Source organism: Equus caballus, chromosome 18, assembly GCF_041296265.1.
Source record: "Equus caballus isolate H_3958 breed thoroughbred chromosome 18, TB-T2T, whole genome shotgun sequence".
Classification (NCBI taxonomy): Eukaryota; Metazoa; Chordata; class Mammalia; order Perissodactyla; family Equidae; genus Equus; species Equus caballus.
In genome coordinates, this window is record NC_091701.1 from 35,349,303 (window position 1) to 35,369,427 (window position 20,125).

At 34.1% G+C, this 20,125-nt stretch overlaps 1 protein-coding gene across 12 annotated transcripts in view; it reads right to left on the reverse strand.

The window, feature by feature from the left end:
• The window catches only part of PRPF40A (pre-mRNA processing factor 40 homolog A), a 54,535-nt gene continuing 34,410 nt past the window's right edge, over positions 1 to 20,125 (reverse strand). For 8 of the 12 annotated variants that reach the window (XM_070240971.1, XM_070240972.1, XM_070240970.1 and 5 more), the window contains 18 exons: positions 19,333 to 19,357; positions 18,270 to 18,644; positions 15,740 to 15,848; positions 15,139 to 15,203; positions 14,610 to 14,774; positions 13,650 to 13,758; positions 12,641 to 12,791; positions 11,700 to 11,833; positions 7,741 to 7,855; positions 7,480 to 7,583; positions 7,251 to 7,367; positions 6,790 to 6,927; positions 6,347 to 6,442; positions 4,156 to 4,242; positions 3,965 to 4,061; positions 3,817 to 3,878; positions 2,780 to 2,911; positions 1 to 1,048 (listed from right to left, as the gene is read on the reverse strand). In XM_070240971.1, the coding sequence (XP_070097072.1) occupies positions 956 to 1,048; positions 2,780 to 2,911; positions 3,817 to 3,878; positions 3,965 to 4,061; positions 4,156 to 4,242; positions 6,347 to 6,442; positions 6,790 to 6,927; positions 7,251 to 7,367; positions 7,480 to 7,583; positions 7,741 to 7,855; positions 11,700 to 11,833; positions 12,641 to 12,791; positions 13,650 to 13,758; positions 14,610 to 14,774; positions 15,139 to 15,203; positions 15,740 to 15,848; positions 18,270 to 18,644; positions 19,333 to 19,357 (2,174 nt within the window). In that variant the 3' untranslated portion in view covers positions 1 to 955. The remainder of the gene's footprint in view (positions 1,049 to 2,779; positions 2,912 to 3,816; positions 3,879 to 3,964; positions 4,062 to 4,155; positions 4,243 to 6,346; positions 6,443 to 6,789; positions 6,928 to 7,250; positions 7,368 to 7,479; positions 7,584 to 7,740; positions 7,856 to 11,699; positions 11,834 to 12,640; positions 12,792 to 13,649; positions 13,759 to 14,609; positions 14,775 to 15,138; positions 15,204 to 15,739; positions 15,849 to 18,269; positions 18,645 to 19,332; positions 19,358 to 20,125) is intronic. The other 4 variants (XM_070240967.1, XM_003363256.5, XM_023622927.2 and 1 more) reach the window with 1 other exon arrangement.

The window sequence follows — 20,125 nt, forward strand, 5'->3', positions numbered from 1 at the left end:
CACGCTAGAAGAGAAGGTTTAATAATTGATAAAAATGTACAAAAATATTCAAATCAGAAATGCTTTAGAATGTGTACCACGAAGTCAATACTTCTCAGTGAGTAGGGAAGGTAAAAGACTTCCTCAATGAAAAAAAAAGCAAGAGAAAGATCGAATTTTTTTTTAAAAAAAGACAACTGTTAAAGAAAATGTTTAAAGTCAACATTGATTTTTGTTTTAGACAAGGATATTGCAACTATCACTTAACGTTTGGTGGCACATTCTTTAGTAGGTCCTTAAGGCAATATATTTAAACTAATTTACAATTTGATTTGATGTTAACTTTTTAAACATCACCTCAAAATAATGCCCTCACAATAGCCTTTTTAAAATGTAATCGGATGTTTCATAAAAAATAATGGTGGCTTTATTATAGTAGTGCTTATTAACACCACTATAGTTAAGGGTCTACCAGGTTTCCATTAAGAACACCTATTTCTGAGTTCACCATAAAAGATCATATCGGCTTTAACCAGTTGGGTAGTGCACAAAAAACCAGTTTTATCAGTTGCTGGTGCTTTGTTTTGTACTACTAGGTATCAAAAAAATTTTCATTATATCTTCAAAATCCAACTTCTATAAAGTAAATCAAATCATCTCATGACTTAGACTTTAGAACAAAGTAGAGACATCTGCAGTTATCAGTAAATTGCCACCTTTAATCCATCCTGCAGTGCCCTCTGAAAGGGTCACAGAAAGACAGTTATGACCGTATGAAAATATGATTCTTGATACAGAATCAAAAGTTATTTTCAATTTCCTTTGCTTTTATAAAGTCCACAATAACAATACTTAAATGCACTTTTTTTTTTCTGTGATATAATTAAAACCCAGTGTTATTTCAATTGAACTTAAAATAGAGTCCCTGGTCTGAATTAGACTTTAAATCATACTGTAAACATATATTTGGTATAATTTATTGATCATCATCCAGTTGCTCCAAAAGGGTCCTTCTGCGCTTTTCCAATTCTCCTTCACTCAGTTCACTGCCAGAAGTATCCCAATTACCCTGAAAAGACATTGAATACAATTATATTTGATGTCAAAAGGTTACATAGTAATGAACCTTTGAAAAATGATCCAAAATCTATATTGATTCTCATCCACAGAAACAAGCACATCACAGGGTTTAAAGACTGACCTCTTTCCCAAAAGCCTATCAATGTGTTGCTAACTAAGGACTCCTTGGTTATATTAGGGGAGACACTTAACTCAGAAGGAGGTTTTTACATGGTGCTACTTTCACTTTACATTAATATGTAAATCAGGGAGAACGGTTCATTCCAGTTTCTTTTCCTTCCTCTTACACAACTGAATATAAAACCTCTTGTTTCCATTTAATGGAAGCTGGGTATTCATTTCCCAGGCACTATCTCCTTGCTGATTTTGCACAGATTCTAGGTTGTCCTCTTAAGTGTTTCGTATTACAGAAAAGCATTATGCTTTAAGCATACTGTTGTGCCCAGATAAACAAACATTTAAGGTTTATGAAAAGGACAAGACTTATGCTGAAAAAAAAAACCCTCGAAAAATAAAAGTAATACTGCATTATCTATGAGAAACAACCTTTGAAAAATGGATAGCTCACCTAACCTCCCTCCCTTCAGAGATTTCATTTAACCTACTGTAAGGAAGAAACTGCTAAGCTGCTAATAAGTATAGAGAAAATATTCATTCTTCACCATGGATGTGCATCAGACTCACCAGTGCAGTTTTAAAAAAAAGCTATACCAACTGAATCAGAATATCCAAATGGAGCATCAGGGCTTATCTACACAGTTTAAACTCTCCACTGGTGATTCAGAGGCATTACCCTTGCTAAGCCCACAGCATTTGTGGAAGGAATGGCAAGGCTAAGGCAGCTAGGGTTATTGTGTTCTGTCATTCATAAATATATACACACACACACACACACACACACACACACACACACACACACACGTATATGGGAATCTAAGAACTAATTATGTAATTTGATATTAAAATATTAACTTTGGCTTGTAGTATCTACCTATTTGTCCTCACTTCTTCCCCTCAATGCTCATTTCTAATGCTACTTTTTTTTTGGTGAGGAAGACTGTTCTGGAGCTAAGATCCATGCCAATCTTGCCAATCTTCTTTTTGCTTGAGGAAGAGTATCCCTGAGCTAACATCTATGCCAATCTTCCTCTATTTTTTTCTACGTAGGATGCTGCCACAGCATGGTTTGATGAGCAGTGTATAGGTCCACGCCTGGGATCCAAACCCAGGAACCCTGGGCCGCTGAAGCAGAGTGCGTGAACTTAACCACTACACCACCGGGCAGGCCCTGGAATGCTTCCTTTTGAAACTGGATTTAGTAACCATGACAACTGTGGACATCTAGAGGGAGAATTCCTGATTTGAGTCTCCTAAATGTTATATTCCTTAAAAAATTAGGTAGAAAATGTCTAGTGGCACTTCTTAGTGAGAATGTACAAAGCAGAAGACCATATCTTTTCTTAGTGGGTTAAAACAATAGTTACGGAATGCTGTTATTTTTTTAAGGAATATAAAATTTAGGACACTCAAATCGGGTCATTCATGACCACATAAGTTAAAAAACTATTTTGTGTGAAAGGTAGTTAACTGAATTTTCACTGTGTTCTTCAATGGCAGCAGACCTGAAAAAGGTCTATTCTTTAAACACCATCATAGTTTAACCACAGTATCTATTCTTGTATTTTGAAAATACAGGTATGACAGAATTCTAAATACTTACAGAATCCTTTCCAGTCTTTTTCTTAGGTGATTTGTGTTTTGATTCTGATCTTTGTCTAGTTCTGTCTTTTTCACTTTCCCGGTCTTTTTCTTTTTTATCCTTCTCCCGTTCAGCATCTGACTCCGGAGAGTCCTGTATAAATAAAAAATGTTAGGATTTTGATGAAGACACCATTCTATTTTTAAAAATCCTATATAACTAATATTTAAGACCATTCACATAAAACAGGGTATGTGATCTCAGAGTGGTGAAATGTGAATTGTTAACATCAAGGATTCTTAACATTTCCAAGATTCATGGGAGGGAGATGGTCTTTCCTACAGGAAAGATGACATTCTAATAGGGTAACATGCCACTAAAAGAGCTTCATTAAATTAGGGACAAAGGTACACTTAAGATTGGATTATATCTATTATGTAAATATAGATAGATACTACATTTTCCACCAACCAAGTAAGATACTGATTTATGTGGATATGTATAATAGGATGCTGAGATCAGGTTAATCACATATTACGTTGACAGCTGTATAATAAAATTCTTTCCTCAAAATTGCTACCAAGAAGCAGGAATTACCTAAAATGTAATGCCTGTGCCTAAATAAAGTCCTTTATTAGATATGCACAAATCCAAGTGAGTAGCATGAAAAAGTCTCATTCAACATGTTTGTGGTGACACCCAGGCCCTTACATTTTGAAAAATCTCCTTAGGTGTTATCTTGATGTGTACCTAAGATTAAGAACTAAGAGTGGAGGAGGGAGTTGTTTAAACATTTAAACTTTTAGTTCTCAAAAACAGTTATATAAGATTACTTTAAAAAAAAAAAAAAAAAGGAAATCTTTTTTTTTTTTTTTTAAACTTCACCAAAAGATTTCAATGGAAGATTAAGGTGAAGAACAACTATAAAACTCCTGAGTTTAGGTGCCCATCTGAACTGTGCTGGACTACACAGGACTAGATAGGAAAAGCTTCTACTGCCACTGAGGAAGTTGAGGGCAGAAGCCTAAAAACAGGGTAAAAAGTATAAGCTTGCTTACAGATTTATGTCTCCTCTTCTTGCTTTTCTTCTTATGTTTTTTTGACTTCTTATAGCTTCTCTCTATGTAGCATGAAAAGAAACAAAGCGTCAGAATGTGAGGATATCCAAGTGTCAATGATTTTAATCAAGTTAAAAGATAGGCTTACCAGACTCAGCACTAGAAGAATGTTCTGAAGCAGATCGGGACTCTGATCGCTGCCTTTTTTTCTTTGAATGGCTGTCGTCATCATCTGAATCTGACCCCTAAAACAACAGAAATAATTTCATTCACAATGATGCTAACAAACATATGTTACACCTCAATACACCTATGATGCCATCCAATAAACTTCCTTACCGATCGAGAGCGGGAACGTTTCCTGTGATGTTTTTTAGATTTTTTAGAATGTTTCTTGTTCTTTGAATGATGATGTTGACATTCGTGCTACAAGGGCAAAGGAAAAAATTTCAAAAGTTCGCATTTACTTTAAACAGCAGATCATAATTTTTAAAAGCTATACAAATAATTTCTTAAAGTAAAATTCCATTCATTTTGCATATTTAGGATGTACTCCCTTGAAACTGTGCAAAGAATTAACATCTCTTAAAATGTTTTCTTCTGTTCCTTCTTAACCATCCTGTATCTCCTCATTTAGACTCTCAACAATGTAAAAATGTATTAATAAAAAAGTACTTTTTATAGGAATGATAATGATGTGTGCTAGTAGGGATACTGATAACTCTCCAGAAAGGTATAATCTGCACAACAGTCACACTGCTTTCAAAAACAGTGAAATACAATTACATTCAGACACAGTTTTTCCGATGAATCTGGCTTTGGCCAGTGAACTAGGCCCAGTAAGAAGATAAAGAGCTACCTTAGAGCCATCCTTGAACTAAGATAAACGAGGCTAGTCTCAGAATAAATGCAAAATCTACTCCTTTTTTTTTTTTTTAAATTCTCTTCCTAATCAAACTTAAGACACTGGAAGGCAATCTACCTCTAACCTCACATGAAATCAAAGAGGAAAAGCTGTCTCTGTGCATTTTAACTCTTTCATTAAAACAATTATCAGGCTGGTAGAAAAAGGTAAATGATGCAGAAAGCTCCTTAGCCCTAACACAGCTACGGTTCTGAAAATAAATTCTGATTCAGTTTACTTAGTGGAAATGGAAAATCTGGCTCAGAAGGACTCTCATTCTTTATGTCACTAAATGCTAACTCTTTTTCTATTTCAAGGCCCAAGACTATTGGGATTCAAAACCTACTCTAATGTGTTCAGCCCTTCCCTATGCTACCATCTTAAGCTCCACTTCTAACTTGACCACTTTACCCCCAGTAGAGATCGTGAAAGAATCTTGTTGGAGATTCTTGAATTGAGGGAAAATGTTAAACACTAACTAGAGCAGAGCTTCTCAAAATTAAATACACACTCTACTGCCCGAGAATCTTGTTAAAATGATGATTCTGATGCAGGACGTTTGTCGGCAGGGCCTGAGGTTCTGCGTTTCTAACATGTTCCCAGGTAATGCAGATGTTGCTGGTCTAAAACACACTTTGAGTAGAAAAGATCTTAGAGGCCAACAGGACTAGATCCAGAGGCAGCTGGGAAACGAAATAGGGTACACGTAGGTATATATTAACAGAGCAAACTGCTGTCAACAATGATATTCATCAAGAACAGTAAATCCAATGAAAGCATCAACGGTCAATTAAGTGACCTGCTATGCCCAATGACCATGCAACACTATATTAAGTATAAGTATGTGCCAGCTTTTAGCTGGTTTTAACGTATCAGTTCATCTATAACTGGAATGGAAGTACAGCATACTTGTTAAAAGCGTGAACCTTAGAGTCAAACAGCCTTGGTTTGCAAAGTACTTTATTTCTCTTTGCCTCAGTTTGCTCATCTGTAACTGCACAGCGTTGTTGTAAGGATTAAGTTCACATGTGTAATATTTGTAAAACAATTAGAACAGTGCCTGGCCCAAATATTAGTAATCAATAATTACTGGTCAATTTAGCATATTCACCACTTACAACAAATGTCTACCTGAAATCTTTATCAAAATACCCTTATTCAGCTAATGGAGTAATTTGTAATTTTATCATTACTTGTTTTAACAAAAATTTACTACTTACTCTATTATTTTTCAGAACCCCCCTGAGCTTTCAATACATCTAATGTAGTGTAATATTTGAAACATGTGCTTAAAACCTGTTTTCTATCTACTTTACAGGATTTTAAGTTTTCTTTAGGTTTACTAGTTAGTCCATGTGGCTGTTAAATTGCTGCATATCTAAAACACCGTAAAAATATGTAACAAATTATGAACAGTCTCCACAAACAAATCTTTATGTTCCCATACAAGCTTAGTTTGTTTCACTTAAGAGCAGTTTCTATAGAAAAATTAATTCCCTAACCATCCCAGGTAACTACATTTGTATAAAAGCAGTGTAATTTAAGAAACATACTTTGATCATTCTAAATTCTCCAAATTTTGTTTATATTTTATATTTCTACCAGTTATGAGAATACTAAAATTACCTCAAGCACATGCATAAAATCTTTAAATATTCGTTTTCTTTCAGACTCCAGAGTTATGTCCTCAAACGCTGGCTCTTTTACAAATCTCTCCCGGATCTGAAAAATTCAGATATGGAATAAATTCATGAATACCAAGAGAAGTGTGCCAATATGACTAAAAGAAATCATAACAGCAAGTGAAAACTGTGACAGCCTCGTCCTCTCAAGTCTCTTGTTTCCTTTTCTCTAAAGTCCAAACCATTTTTAACAAATATTCCTAAACGCAGAGTCACAGCTGACTTTATACTTTTAATATATGTAATATCCTTTCAATATATGTAATATACTCTACAAATAACCTTAGCTTGTTTTTGTGGCTCTAAAATGGGAAAGGAATTAAAAATATTTTTATCTTCACTTGTAAAGGAAACAGTTCATTAGAAAAATTTTACAAGTATACATACATCTTCCCACACAGCATCCAATTCTATTGGAGGAGTAGCTTGTTTCAACATACTCTTAAATGCAGATTCTTTTCGCTTCATCTTCCGAGCCTCCTCTTTTTCTCTTTCACGTTCACGGGCTTCTGCCTTTTCTAGTAACTTTTAGAAAATCACATTTAATCAGTTATAATAGAACAATTATACTGTTAGCTGAAACAACTCATTATTCTTAATTTAAGTACTCTCCTATCATTTATAAATTAAGGGCCAATTTATAACACCAGTTAATTTGAGCAAAAAAAGCTTAACATCAGCCTATCATCTAAATACATTTTATCTTACCTGGAAAGACTGTCTACTAGTATGTAAAATCCTACTCATATTCCTGTATTTCAGTAGCCTACAACTTAAGTACTTTTGGCTGAATATATTAAAAACTGTACTATTAAACTAGTTGTTTATAATTAAAGATGATAACTTACACTATTGAAAGCCAACTTAATATTTCCAGCATCTAATGTGGTTGATCTTTTAGTTGAACTAATTATTGCCACAAAATCTTCAAAAGTGGTATTTACTTCAACTACAAATCCTTTATCCTAAAAAACAGAATTCTTGTTAATATTAATAACATAAATCAAAGGAGCACAGTATCAGTTTCTAAAATACACTATAGATTTAACAGTTAACAACAGTAAGTATACTACTTACCTTTAGAATGTCTTTTATTATTTTCTTCTCATCATGGTAACGTGCTTTAAGATCCTCAACATAAAACTTGAAAAGGTCAAGTGCAGTTGATCCTAATGAAAAAACTAAAGAAGTCAAAAGCTAGCTCTAACCAAAGAGCTGCAATTACTTTTTGTTTATAAAACAAAATAAAGCACCCCCCTATTCCCCAGCATAACCACCTTCCCCTCTGGCCCATTCCAACTACTATCATAACTAAATTAGGAAAGAAAAGAATCTCACCCGGCTGACCAAGCATATTAGTGAATCTAATGTCAGAACTAATTGTTGGATACAATTCCATCCAAGACGACATAGAATGCAGTTGTCCATGTTCATGCAGTTCATCTAAAAATATCTGGGGGAAAAAAGAAAACTACATTATAACTTAAAAGTTTTTAAGGACATTAGAAATATTAGTCTAACATGAAAACACATGTTAAAAACATAGCAATATTTAAAACTCTTCTACCAATGTTATTCCAATATGTTTATGCGCAAAGAATATTTGCTCTTTGATGAAAGCAAAATCTGCTGTTAGGCAAAAAAGTATTTTGTACTTCAGAGAAAAGGACCTTTGAAAAACTTTATTAATCTTTCCAGGCTTCAGTTTACTGTCCCTTAAGATGGAACATCATTTCCAGTTTAAAAAAAATATATAAAGGTAAAAGTTAAAACACTGGATATTATCTATCTCAAATGATGAGGCTAAAGAATGTGTACGTTTCCTGTAAAATATGTGTTCTGGGTGTTTTTATTTTTTATTTAATTTTCTTAACAAATGTGGACCTCTAAAAGAATATATAATTTTACCAAAGTGAGATGTAATAGGAATCTGGGGAAACTAGGACTAAACCCCATATCTGATTTCAAAACTTCTTTCCTTTCTTTCCTATCACTATTATACCTTAAGTCTAAATATTTATATGCTTATTCCAATTTCTCTTTTTTTAATCTCTTTTTACTACTTTGACTTTTAGGGCAACATATTGGGACATAAACACTCAGCAATTTCCACATTTCCTACTTCCCCAAATTCTTAGGGAGTTTAGTGCTACAAAAAAAATCCCTAAAGAACTATGGCCCAAAATGCTGCTCTTAGAATTTCTATACCTACACCATTCAATATGGTAGCCACTAGTCAAATGTAGCTTCTAAGTACATGCAATGTGGCTGGCTAGTATGAAGCTGTCATCAGTATATAACACACAATAGATTTTAAAAACTTATTACAAAAAAATATTAATTTTTAAAAACACTGCATGTAAAAATAATATTTAGATATATTGAGTGAATAAAAAATTACTAAAATTAGTAAGAAATTAAAATCATGTATGTGGCATACAAATTTTTATTGGATTGTATTGTCCTGAATAACACCAGACACCTGTAACTCCACATCTCTTCAAATAATACGCATGTCCATACAGTCTTATATTTCCAAAATTCTTTTCTAAAACTTAGTATTTATCCTTCTGCCCCTACCTTTCAACATACATGGATTCCTATCTTAACCCACCCCTGCTCTGTGATCACCAGGTTCCTCACTTTCTTCCTCTTTCCAGTCCCTAAAAGAGCTTAGAAACCATCTTCAATAATGCTCTCCAGAATCTTAGAATCTACTCCACTCTATCATATCTGTTTTGCTAGCATTTGTGTTTCACTTCCAGGTTGCTAAGATCTGATAAAGTCATAGAATTTTGAGATTGAATCAATTTCAATAGTGAATCCCAAACCTGAGTAAAAATCAGAATCACCTGAGATTAAAAAAAAACAAAGGATTGAAATCCAGATATTCGTAATTTTACTTTTTTTTTAAAGATTTTTTTAATTTTTTTTATTTCTTCCTTTTTCTCCCCAAAGTCCCCCAGTACATAGTTGTATATTCTTCGTTGTGGGTCCTTCTAGTTGTGGCATGTGGGATGCTGCCTCAGCGTGGCCTGACGAGCAGTGCCATGTCCGCGCCTAGGATTCGAACCAACGAAACACTGGGCTGCCTGCAGCGGAGCGCGTGAACTTAACCACTCGGCCACGGGGCCAGCCCCTCGTAATTTTACTTTTTAAAGATCACCAGATGACTCTGATGGAAATTCAGGTTTGAAAACTATTATGCTAAAATTGCACGGTTCTTACTCTCTTATTTACTAACCCTATCTTGGGGAAAGGGAGAGGAGCCTAGTCTTTTACATTATGGAAATGAAGCTGCTTCAAAGATTGCTGAGCTTGGTATTTCTCCCTCCCTTAGAGGAGAGGTTCCCAACCGTGGCACTAATGACATCTTGGACCACTTAACTCTTTTTTTTGTGGGGGGTGCATTGGGGGCGTGGGAGTGGGGGGCGGGGCAGGGGGGGAGTTGTCCTGTGCATTGTAAGATTTTTTTAGCAGCACCTCTGGCCTCTCCTCAACCAAATGTCAGTAGCACCTTTCCTTGCAAATCATGACCATCAACAATAAACAAAATTGATAGTTGAATACCACTCACTGCCTCAGAGCCAATTCAATAATATTTCTTTTCCTCATCTCCTTCTTTCTTTTTGTCTCCTTCTATTTACCTTTAAACTATTTGGTCACCCTAGCTTTCCCTACCATGCCAAAAGTAACTAAACACCTTAAATGCTACACCTAACCATATTTTTTCAGTCTCATCAAGATTCTTAACATTTTTTCTACTTTTGGTATGTTATTCTATCTCAGTGGTTCCTCAAAGAATCATTTGAAGGACAGGTAAAAACCAGATTATTGGGCTCCACCCCAGAATTTGATTCTTATTAGAAATGCAGATTTTCAGAACTCACCCCAGATCTACTGAATCAAATCTAGGGGTGAGGCTCAACAATATGTGGTTTTAACAATCCTCCGAACGATCGTTTGGGAAACCACTAAGATAAAGGACCCATCAAGAGTAGCAAATGTTAAGTTTTTATGCAATGAGGACTGAAATAACGCTATTGGCTATGGCATTTAAGATGGTTAGGGACCTTTGGCATGGTAAGGAGAGTGTTTTGTTTTTTTGTGTGTGTGAGGAAGATTGGCCCGGCGCTAACATCCATTGCCAATCTTCCTCTTTTTGCTTGAAGAAGATTGTTGCTGAGCTAACATCTATGCCAATCCTCCTCCATTTTATGTGAGATGCCGCCAGTGTGGCCTGATGAGTGGTGCTAGGTCCATGCCCAGGATCCAAACCTGTGAACCCCAGGCCACTGAAGCAGAGGGTGCAAACTTAACCACTATGCCACTCAGCTGGCCCCAAGAGAGTGTTTTTTAAAAGCTCTCTAAATGATTCTGATGCACACTAAGTTTTGAGAACCAGTGCCTTAGGGGATGGCAATGTGCTCTACCTTGGACCAACCAGCTGTTACTACTTCAAGAAATAAAACTCTTATTTAAGCCACTGTAACTTAGCATTTATCTTAATACGGTTTTTAATGGTGGAGCCTCTGTAATTAAGACTGCATAGATTTAAATTCTGGCTCCACTATTCAGTAGGTGATTTGGGCAAGTCACTTCACCTCTTCAGAGAGCCCATTTCCTTATCTACATAAACGGACATAACAAAAATAGTACCTACTCTTATAAGGCTGTCACAGAAATTGAGAGATTATAAATTTAAAATGTATAGCGGAAAGCAATCAATTAACACTAACTGCTATTATTATAATTACTATGGAAATGTGCAATCTGGTGAAATATAAAATGCAAAAATTCACTGCTCCAAGATATTCTCCATTACTCAGAGAATAAAAGTAATACTTGGAGGTGAAAATGAGCCACTAGCCTATACAGAAAATAGGTAATTTCAACGCTTGTGTATAATGTTTAAGAATTATGGCCCATCCCCAAACTATACCACAGCATTCCCTACAGTTCTCTAGAGCTTAAAAAATCAACTAGTACTAATGACTCATCACACATAGTTTAAGTCTTTCCTCATGCTATTCCTCTTTCCCAAGTGACACCGTATCTATCAGTGCTCACCTTAAATACCAAATCTGCTACAGCCTTCTATGTTCCCCCAGCCTAAAATGGCTGCTCTCCTTGAGTGGATTCATAGCTAATTGCAGAACTTGAGTCAAATGTGTACAGATTCTCCACAAAGCAGAAGTGAATGATCTGGGATCAGGTGTCTCAAAATTGTTTATATCCTTGTTCAAGCTCATTAACCATAATATAAAATTAAGGTAAAAAAGATATTTTCTTATTACCTGAAAAGATTCTCTATTTTTACGCTGTCGTCTCCTTTCTCTCAGCAAACTCTTCTGTTTTTCTTCTTCTTCCTCCTTTTCTAAAGCCCGAATGTGTTCTTCAAAGCAAATTAATGCATCTTCTTTATCCATGTCTAGTTTTTTTCAAAGAAAATTAGAATGTCAAATATCAGTAAGGAAAGCAGTTTAATTATTTACATTAACTCCCTACAAATTTCAACTTCACCTCTCCAAAATACTTGTATTTAAACTCAAATATGACTTGTAATCATCTAAATAAGAAACATTTAAGGAAAATTACAAGATCTCATTAAATATAAGATACCCTGAATAAGAGGATAAAACAAAGACCATGCACATGATACAATTAATGAAAATAAAATTATGACAAAATTTGTCTGCAGTATCTGAATTACCCAAGATTTTCAAAGTATAGAATTCTAGGCACTATCCCAAATCTACTGCAGCACGGCATTCAGAGGGATAATCAAGAAAGCTATAATTTAAAAAACAACTAGGTAGGTTAGAAAAAGACCAAAGTTGGGGAAGCTTAATGTAAGATAATGCTAAAATATTTTTTGCTTTTTGCAAATCTAAAGCCATTACCTCAAGAAGACAGTGTGAGTAAAATCTGGTACTTAATTAGGTTCTTACCAAGTCCTATAAATGGCAAAGGACAATTTCAAGTTTGACCTAGGATAAACATATTTCAAGGATTATCTGATAAGGCGAACTTTAGAGTTTTGGAAAAATATTATGTCCTGAATCAGAAAACTTAATTCAAAAGAAATATTCTTTTTGGAAACAAACAAAAACATTTTTTCAGAAAGGGGCAAACAATTTTGTAAAATTCACTTAGTGATCTCACAGAAAAAGTGAGAATTCTTTGCTGCTGGACAGCTTTTTAGAAATTGTTTCTCCCATTTAGCCATTATTCTTACTCTGTAGTTCCTCATCTTCTGCAAAAGTTGGATTATCCATCAGATACTGCTGGGCTTCAGACCAAGTAGTAGAGTATGTTACGTTAGCCATGTTGTCAAGTATGTTTTTTAAGGCTTCCCAATTTCTCTTTCGCAACTGCTTTGCTTGTTCCTAAATCAAAAGTATGAACACATGTTTTGAAGTTCAAAGAGAATATAATATTGAAGTGCAATTAGTGATGGTTTCTTTACATTCTAACTCACGACCAAATTTCAGATGTTACCTATTTACTTTAAATATCAACACTATTTACCTTTCCAGTGCTCTTACCTAACTACTTGGTTTGGTACTTACCTTTAATTTCTTCACTTCTCCTCTAAAGCTGGAATCTGGAAACCAAGCCCCTCCCCAACGCCCCCACCTCCATAATCTCTCTTCCTATAACTATGCATTATATAGACACGGTGTAAAACTAAGGTTACTGGAGACAAATCACACAATGGGTAAATGCTAAGGTTGTCAACCACTTGCAGCTATGTTAAAATTCTTGTTATTAATATGTTTTTATAAATCTCTTGCAGACTGGATAATATACAACTTAGTGCATAATAAAATAGACATGAGCAAAATAAGTGTTTTAAAACACTATGCTACAAGTACATTCTAGTGGAAACAATTACACATTACTGCCCTTTTTGTAAAAGAATCATAAATAGATGCATATGAGCAAAACTACTGAGTACTTTTTAAACCTAATTAGCTAAAAAAGTATCTTTCAAAGTGGGCATAAAACAGCCAATTAATGATAATTCAAGTAACAGCTGGATAAATCTGTACCTATTATATCCACATCAATACTTACTGTAGGAGCTAACCACTTTTAAACCTAACTTCTAATAACCAGATCTGTGCCACATAAACTGGATAAACTAACCAACAGAAACGGACATGTTATAAGGTAACTCCTAATGAGAATGAAGAAACGTCTTGTTTTATCTATAAATACCAATAACTACGACTGAATAATACCTTTTCTTTTTTTGAAAGAAAGAATAAAACATCTTCATAGATTTCAAGACGATCACGTTCCGATATTGCATTCCAGACTTCCATCTCTCCAAACATTTGCTCTGCTTTTCTATTTGTTAAAAAAATTAAATGTTACTCTATATTATACAATAAAAGTGAATTTGAAGCCATTTTAATTTTATACTAAATTTAAAACCACCAAATGAACAATTTTTCCACTCTTAAGTTCATAACTATTATAAAGGAAACTTTTTGCATAGTTAAGAAAAAGAAAACAACAGCTTAGGCCTCCATTTCTCCTTAAGAGATAGAGGAGATAATTCCAACTTAGCAATGTTTTGCAGTCAAGACTATCTCTATTCCTAGGGTAGCTACAGAGATTACGAAACTGCCCATGAACTAAATTATAGACTTCAAAAAGTTGTCAGAAATTTGGGTAAGACTGAAAATAGGACTACTTAAAGAAATAACGAAGAGTCCTTCACTAAGACTCTTCTGGAAGAGTGAGGAAAATCAAGAAAGCACACAGGGAAAATGAACTTAATAGCTTATTGGAAAAATGTTAATACTAATTACCCACAATTTTAAATAATAAAGCACTCTAAAAATGAAGAGTGCTATATAAATGCCAAGTTTTCAAAATGCTATACTTAATGAAAATACCTGTTTCTATTCCACAAATATCAAAAATTTCAATCCTTATATTAGCTAGACAGTAGTCAAGCTTTGACTACTAAATCTCTCTCCTTTTTGTTCTAGTCCCTAATTAATAACTCAATAAGTCTATAAGTTAAATTCCACATTTAATACTGATTTGTCTTGTACCTTATGAAACTGCTACAGTCACAACCATTTAGTTTTATTTAATAAGCATCTACTCTGGGTTAGTTACTGCACTTGGCAAAGTCTGACACAGTAACAGTGCGGTAAATATACACCATGCACCACTAAAAATCTTACTTGTATCTGGTTGTGGAAGTCATTTTCTCATGGTTTTCAAGAAAACGCTGAAAGGATTCCTTAGCCTCTTTGTATTTTGATCTTGCTTCTTCTTTTTCTTCTTTCTCTGTCTGGACTTTATAAGCATTAAAGGCCTGCTTTTTTTCACTCAACTTTGCTAAAGCACTAAACAATAGAAAAATACCATACAAGAGTAAATGAAGGCAGGATGATCAAATGTTAGTGCTTTGAAAAACAATACAATTGACTTCATTCACAAATTAAGAAAATTTCAGCCAGATATTAAAGATAAATGATTACAGAAAATAATTTCTACTTCAAAAATAATTCTAATTTCATCTGTAGCAGGGCGCTCAAATTATATCACAAACTTTTTGGCTTTTTTGGTTCACAGACATAAAACAACTCTATTATTATTCAAAATAACAGAAGACAATGGGAATGAAAAGTTATACTATTTAACAGTTTTGAATTTGCTAGGCTTGCTATGCTCAAAGTGAAAAGTAAATTAAAAAAATCACAGTATTACCTGTATCGTGGATCATTAATGATCATTTTCATAGCTTGCTCCCATGAAGCGTTGGATGGTACCCGCTGAAAATCATTTAATAAAAAAAATCAAAATTTCGCAAAAATATAGTTAAGTCATACAACACGAAACACAGTATAATACTCACTGCAAACATCAAGTACTTCCCTTTGCAGGAGTTTGAAAAAAGGTCTAAAAAAATAATTTCTTATTGAAGCAAAGCAAATCTGGGTAATATACCTATAGACTAAAAAGGAAACTTAAACTCAATTCAAACAGAGCACAAATACTTTTTCTTAAGACTACTGATTAAAAGATAAACAATTTTTATTAACAAAAAATCTTAAATACTTAGGTGGAATGTACTATGTAGTACCTTGTACCCAACAGTTTTTTTGTGTTCAAAGTCAGTCTTAGAAAGTGTTCTTCAAAAAAAAAAAAGAGACATTTAGTTCATTTTCAGTTTATGAAATTAGTATTTTCAATAAAGGCTTCAAGGTACTGATTGCATTAAAGAGTAACTTAATTTACTAGACAATTATATATTTATATACAGTATATATTTACTTATATATTATATAAAAATCAGCAATATAAATACCTTTTCTTTCAATAATTCTTTAAATGCTTGCTTTGCCTCCTCCTTTGTATTCCAAGTGTACGTTTTCTTTGCTGGTTGGCTTTCCTCCTCTTCTTTTTTGGGAGTAAAACTAGAAAGAAATTTAAATGTTTTTTATAATTTAAGTAAACATTTGCTTCATTTAAAAAAATGCTTTATTATTTAAATGTTTGATGTTGAGCCAAAATTTGGTAATTTTAGAATAAACTGTCTCCTATATGAACCCTACACACTTACCTGAACATAGAACACTAAACTAAAACACTAGTTCCACTAGTCCACAACTTAACACTTTTAAATGGCTTATAAAACTTATTCAATGCCTTCCTTTTAGTGCCTTAATGATCGAGGATTTGGGTAAATGTGCATAAATATAAAAAAGATGTAGAGGGGCCAGCCCAGTGGCATAGTGGTTGGGTTCATGCACTGTGCTTTGGTGGCCTGGGGTTTGCAGGTTTGGATCCTGGGTGCGGACCTACATGTGGCTAATCAAACCACACTGCGGTGGTGTCCAACATACAGAGTGGAGGAGGACTAGCACAGATGTTGGCTGGACGACAATCTTCCTCAAGCAAAAAGAAGACTGGCAAGAGATGTTAGCTCAAGGCCAATCTTCCTCACCAAAAAAAAAAAAAAAAAAAAAAAGATGTAGAGATCAATCTAAATCAAGGTTGGCAAACTATAACCCATGGTCCAAATTGAGCCTGCTGTTTCTGTACACACAGCTTTACTGGAACACGGCCATGCTCATGAGTTTACAGATTGTTTATGGCTGACTGTGTGCTACACAGCAGAAGTAAGTCACTGTAACAGACTTTATGACCCATAAAACCAAAAGTATTTACTCATGGCAGTTTACAAAAAAGTTTGCCAAACAGTGATGTCAAACAAAAAAAAATCAACATATCCAAGATTTATCAACTGAACATGTTTGTGGGTCTTCATGAAATGAAAAACTTGTATAATACTGACATTTCTTCCTATATAAAAAGAAAAGAATGCAGAAAAAACAAAAACAAAAGAAACTAAGTCAAATCTAAGCAGAATTCTGGAGTACTCATTATGAATGCTGGAGTACATATTCACAAAAAAATAAAAATATATTCACACCCTCTGAATGAAGTAACCTTATTTTGGGAAATTTATTTAAAAATGTCAAAAATATTGTAAAGAGCCTGGTCAAAAAATTAACAGTTGTAAATGGTCTGTATTACAGTAATTAAAACAATGTTATTCCAAAAGCTTAAATGTCTATCAGTAAAAGAACACTTAAATTTATATATATGTAAATAATAATTAATAGGCCATCACTCAAAATGATGATGTATCTCTATCGATGTGGAAGATGTCTCTTATATTTTTGAAATATGTCTGCACAAATTTTAAATAAATAGAAAAAAGGCAGAAGGATATAAGTAAAATACTAACTTTTTTAAACTTCTAAACACCAGAAAAAATTAAAGCTATTTCCCCTTTGGGAATATACATAAGAAAAATAAGCAAAAGAATATTTACAAAAAGGGGTAAGAAGATGGAAGTATGAGTGATCGTATCTGGATCTTGACATCATGGTTAACACTGTTAAAGTCTAAGAAATACAGCTCGAGGTTACTTTTTATAGCTGTATAAAGCATAGCCACATGAAATATTACTAGATCATAGAGACACAAGTACATGCTAACTGTAAAGTGACAGATGCAGCCATTTTGCCTTATTAAAAAGTTGTACCAATTTAATCTCACTAACAGTTTTCCTACACCCTAAGTGTTATCTTAATTTTTGTCTACTTGATTTTTCCATCTGTTTGTTCAACATCAAACTACAGCACTTCCTTGCAGTGCTGTGCTGAGCCACATTTGAGACTGAGGCAAAAGACAGAAAATCAGTAATACTAATCCTGTCTTTGCTTAAAATTTTGCTATTTTATCAATCATGGACTTTTTGCACTGATTTTAATATTGCATCATAATATATCTTGATTACTAAGGTTTTTAGTATCCCCTTAAATTTGTGCCTCATCCTAGTCCGAACTCTGCTTCGTAAAATTTCTGTGGATTAGTTTTGCAACAGTTTGATAGTAAGGTCCCACAAAATTCAGTCTCAAAAATGATACAATATCTAAAGGTTTATGTTTTGATTCTCAAAATTTTTTTTTTTTTTAAAGATTGGCACCTGAGCTAACAACTATTGCCGATCTTTTTTTTTTTTTTTCTGCTTTATCTCCCCAAATCCCCCAGGTACATAGTTGTATATCTTAGTTGCAGGTCCTTCTAGTTGTGGCATGTGGGACGCCGCCTCAACATGGCCTGATGAGTGGTGTCATGTCTGCGCCCAGGATCCAAACCAGTGAAAGCCTGGGCTGCCACAGCGGAGCACGTGAACTTAACCACTTGGCCACGGGGCTGGCCCCTCAAAAAATTTTTAAACACTTAACGGCCACTGACTAAACTGGCACTTTCTTGTATTAATGAAATCTGGTACTGATTTGCAGCAGACAAGATACTAAACTTACTCAGCTACAGTTTCCTGCTTAGATGTTTCTTCTCCCGTATTGCTGGATACTTCAACACTTGGATCCTGAACAGCAGGGGTACTAGTAAGTTGTGCTTGTTCTTCAGTTGAAATTGTTACTGTATTTTCATTATCTACAACAGTAGCAACAATTGAAGTAACTTCAGGCTCAGGAACAACTGGAACAGTTCCACCAACAGTATTAGAAGCAGAGGTGGAAGCACTGGCATTGGCTGCAGCGGCGGCTGCTGCGGCGGCGGCTGCTGCTGCAACAACAGCAGCTGCTGCTTCTGCAGCAGCCATGGTGCTCATTGTGGTCGGAATTTCTGTTGTAGGAACTGGGGCTGCTGAAGTTGTGGTGCACTCTTCTTGCTTACTATACATTTAAAAAAGAGAAAACTGGTCATTTCATTACTAATAATCAGGAAGCCAAACAAAGCTAGATTTTAAATACCATAAAACCAAATGAATAAGAGAAACTGTTAAAAGGCAAAAAAGGCAGTGCTGCCAAACTACTAAGCCATTCAAAAGAGTAAAACTACATAATGAAAGTGGATTACTTTGATTTAATTCAGCAAACATTCGTGATAATGTATGACAGGCACTCATGCAACACTCTGCATTTCCAAAAGTCCAATAATTGTCTTCATTTACACAATGTCCTATCAGATTGTATTATGCCATAAAATTTGACCTATATCATAAATTTCTGTCAGAACTTTAAATTGCACCCATTTTACCTTTTAAAAGGAAAATCTGAGTAAACGAAGATATATATAAATATATATTTCATCCATGCCCAAATTAACTCAAACCAAATTCTGGACTTTTCTATAACAAAGTCCTCTTAATTCTTAAAGGATACAGTCCAAATTCAAATAATCACTGTCTAGTAAAGCATTATTTGTATATCTTGAGTAAATATCCTCCTTCCTGCCCCAAATCCTCCAAGGTCATCAAACCATCAGGTCTAACATTAAATATTATTTATACAGAGTTAAAACAAGGGTGTTACAGTAACATTTACAAATTTGTAATATATAGTGATGTCTAAAACTGCTTACCTGCTTTCTTCAGCTTTGATCATTGCTATTAAAGAGAAAAAAGAAAAGTTACAATACTATATAGTTTTTAAACACAATCACTGAAAACAAACTTTAAAGGAGATAAAGAAAAGTTTCATACAATAAGATTTAATTTACCATCCTAAAAAAGAAAAAAAAAACCTCCACTTTTACTGAGCAAATGCTTGCTCCAAAGTTCCAGGGAAGCAATTAAAGAATGAAGACAAATTTAAATAATACCAATTTTTAGGACAGTTTCTCCCCACACTGCTACTTTCCCAAAGGCTGCTTGGGCTACTGCAAAAATTCCCTGAAAGTATCTGCATAGTTCTGGAATAAAATAGTATTTTCTCCAGGGATAAAACGATTTGTCTTTTTTTTAAGATACTAAATTCAAAACAGAATCAAACTCATGTTATGAAATTCCAGCACATATATACTAGCATTGAGAGGCAGATAGATACTTATGCACACCAACTATTTGTAGTAGGGTTATATCAGAAATGAGCTTGATATTTCTTACTAAACTGAGAATCTACCTATCTACAATATCATCATTAGCCAATGCTAGCATAGAAATTTAAATTGAGCTTTAATGATTTAGACTCATTATTTCAGTTTTCATTCTAGTTAAAGGAAATTTTTCTTAGGGACAACAAAAATATTTCATTTACTCAGCATTATTAGGGAATAAGGTGCTCCATGTAAGTGATGATATAAACTTAACTCTATGAAAATAATTTAAAAGCTTATCCCCCTTTAAAGGAAATCACTTGTGAAAATCTGTCTGGGA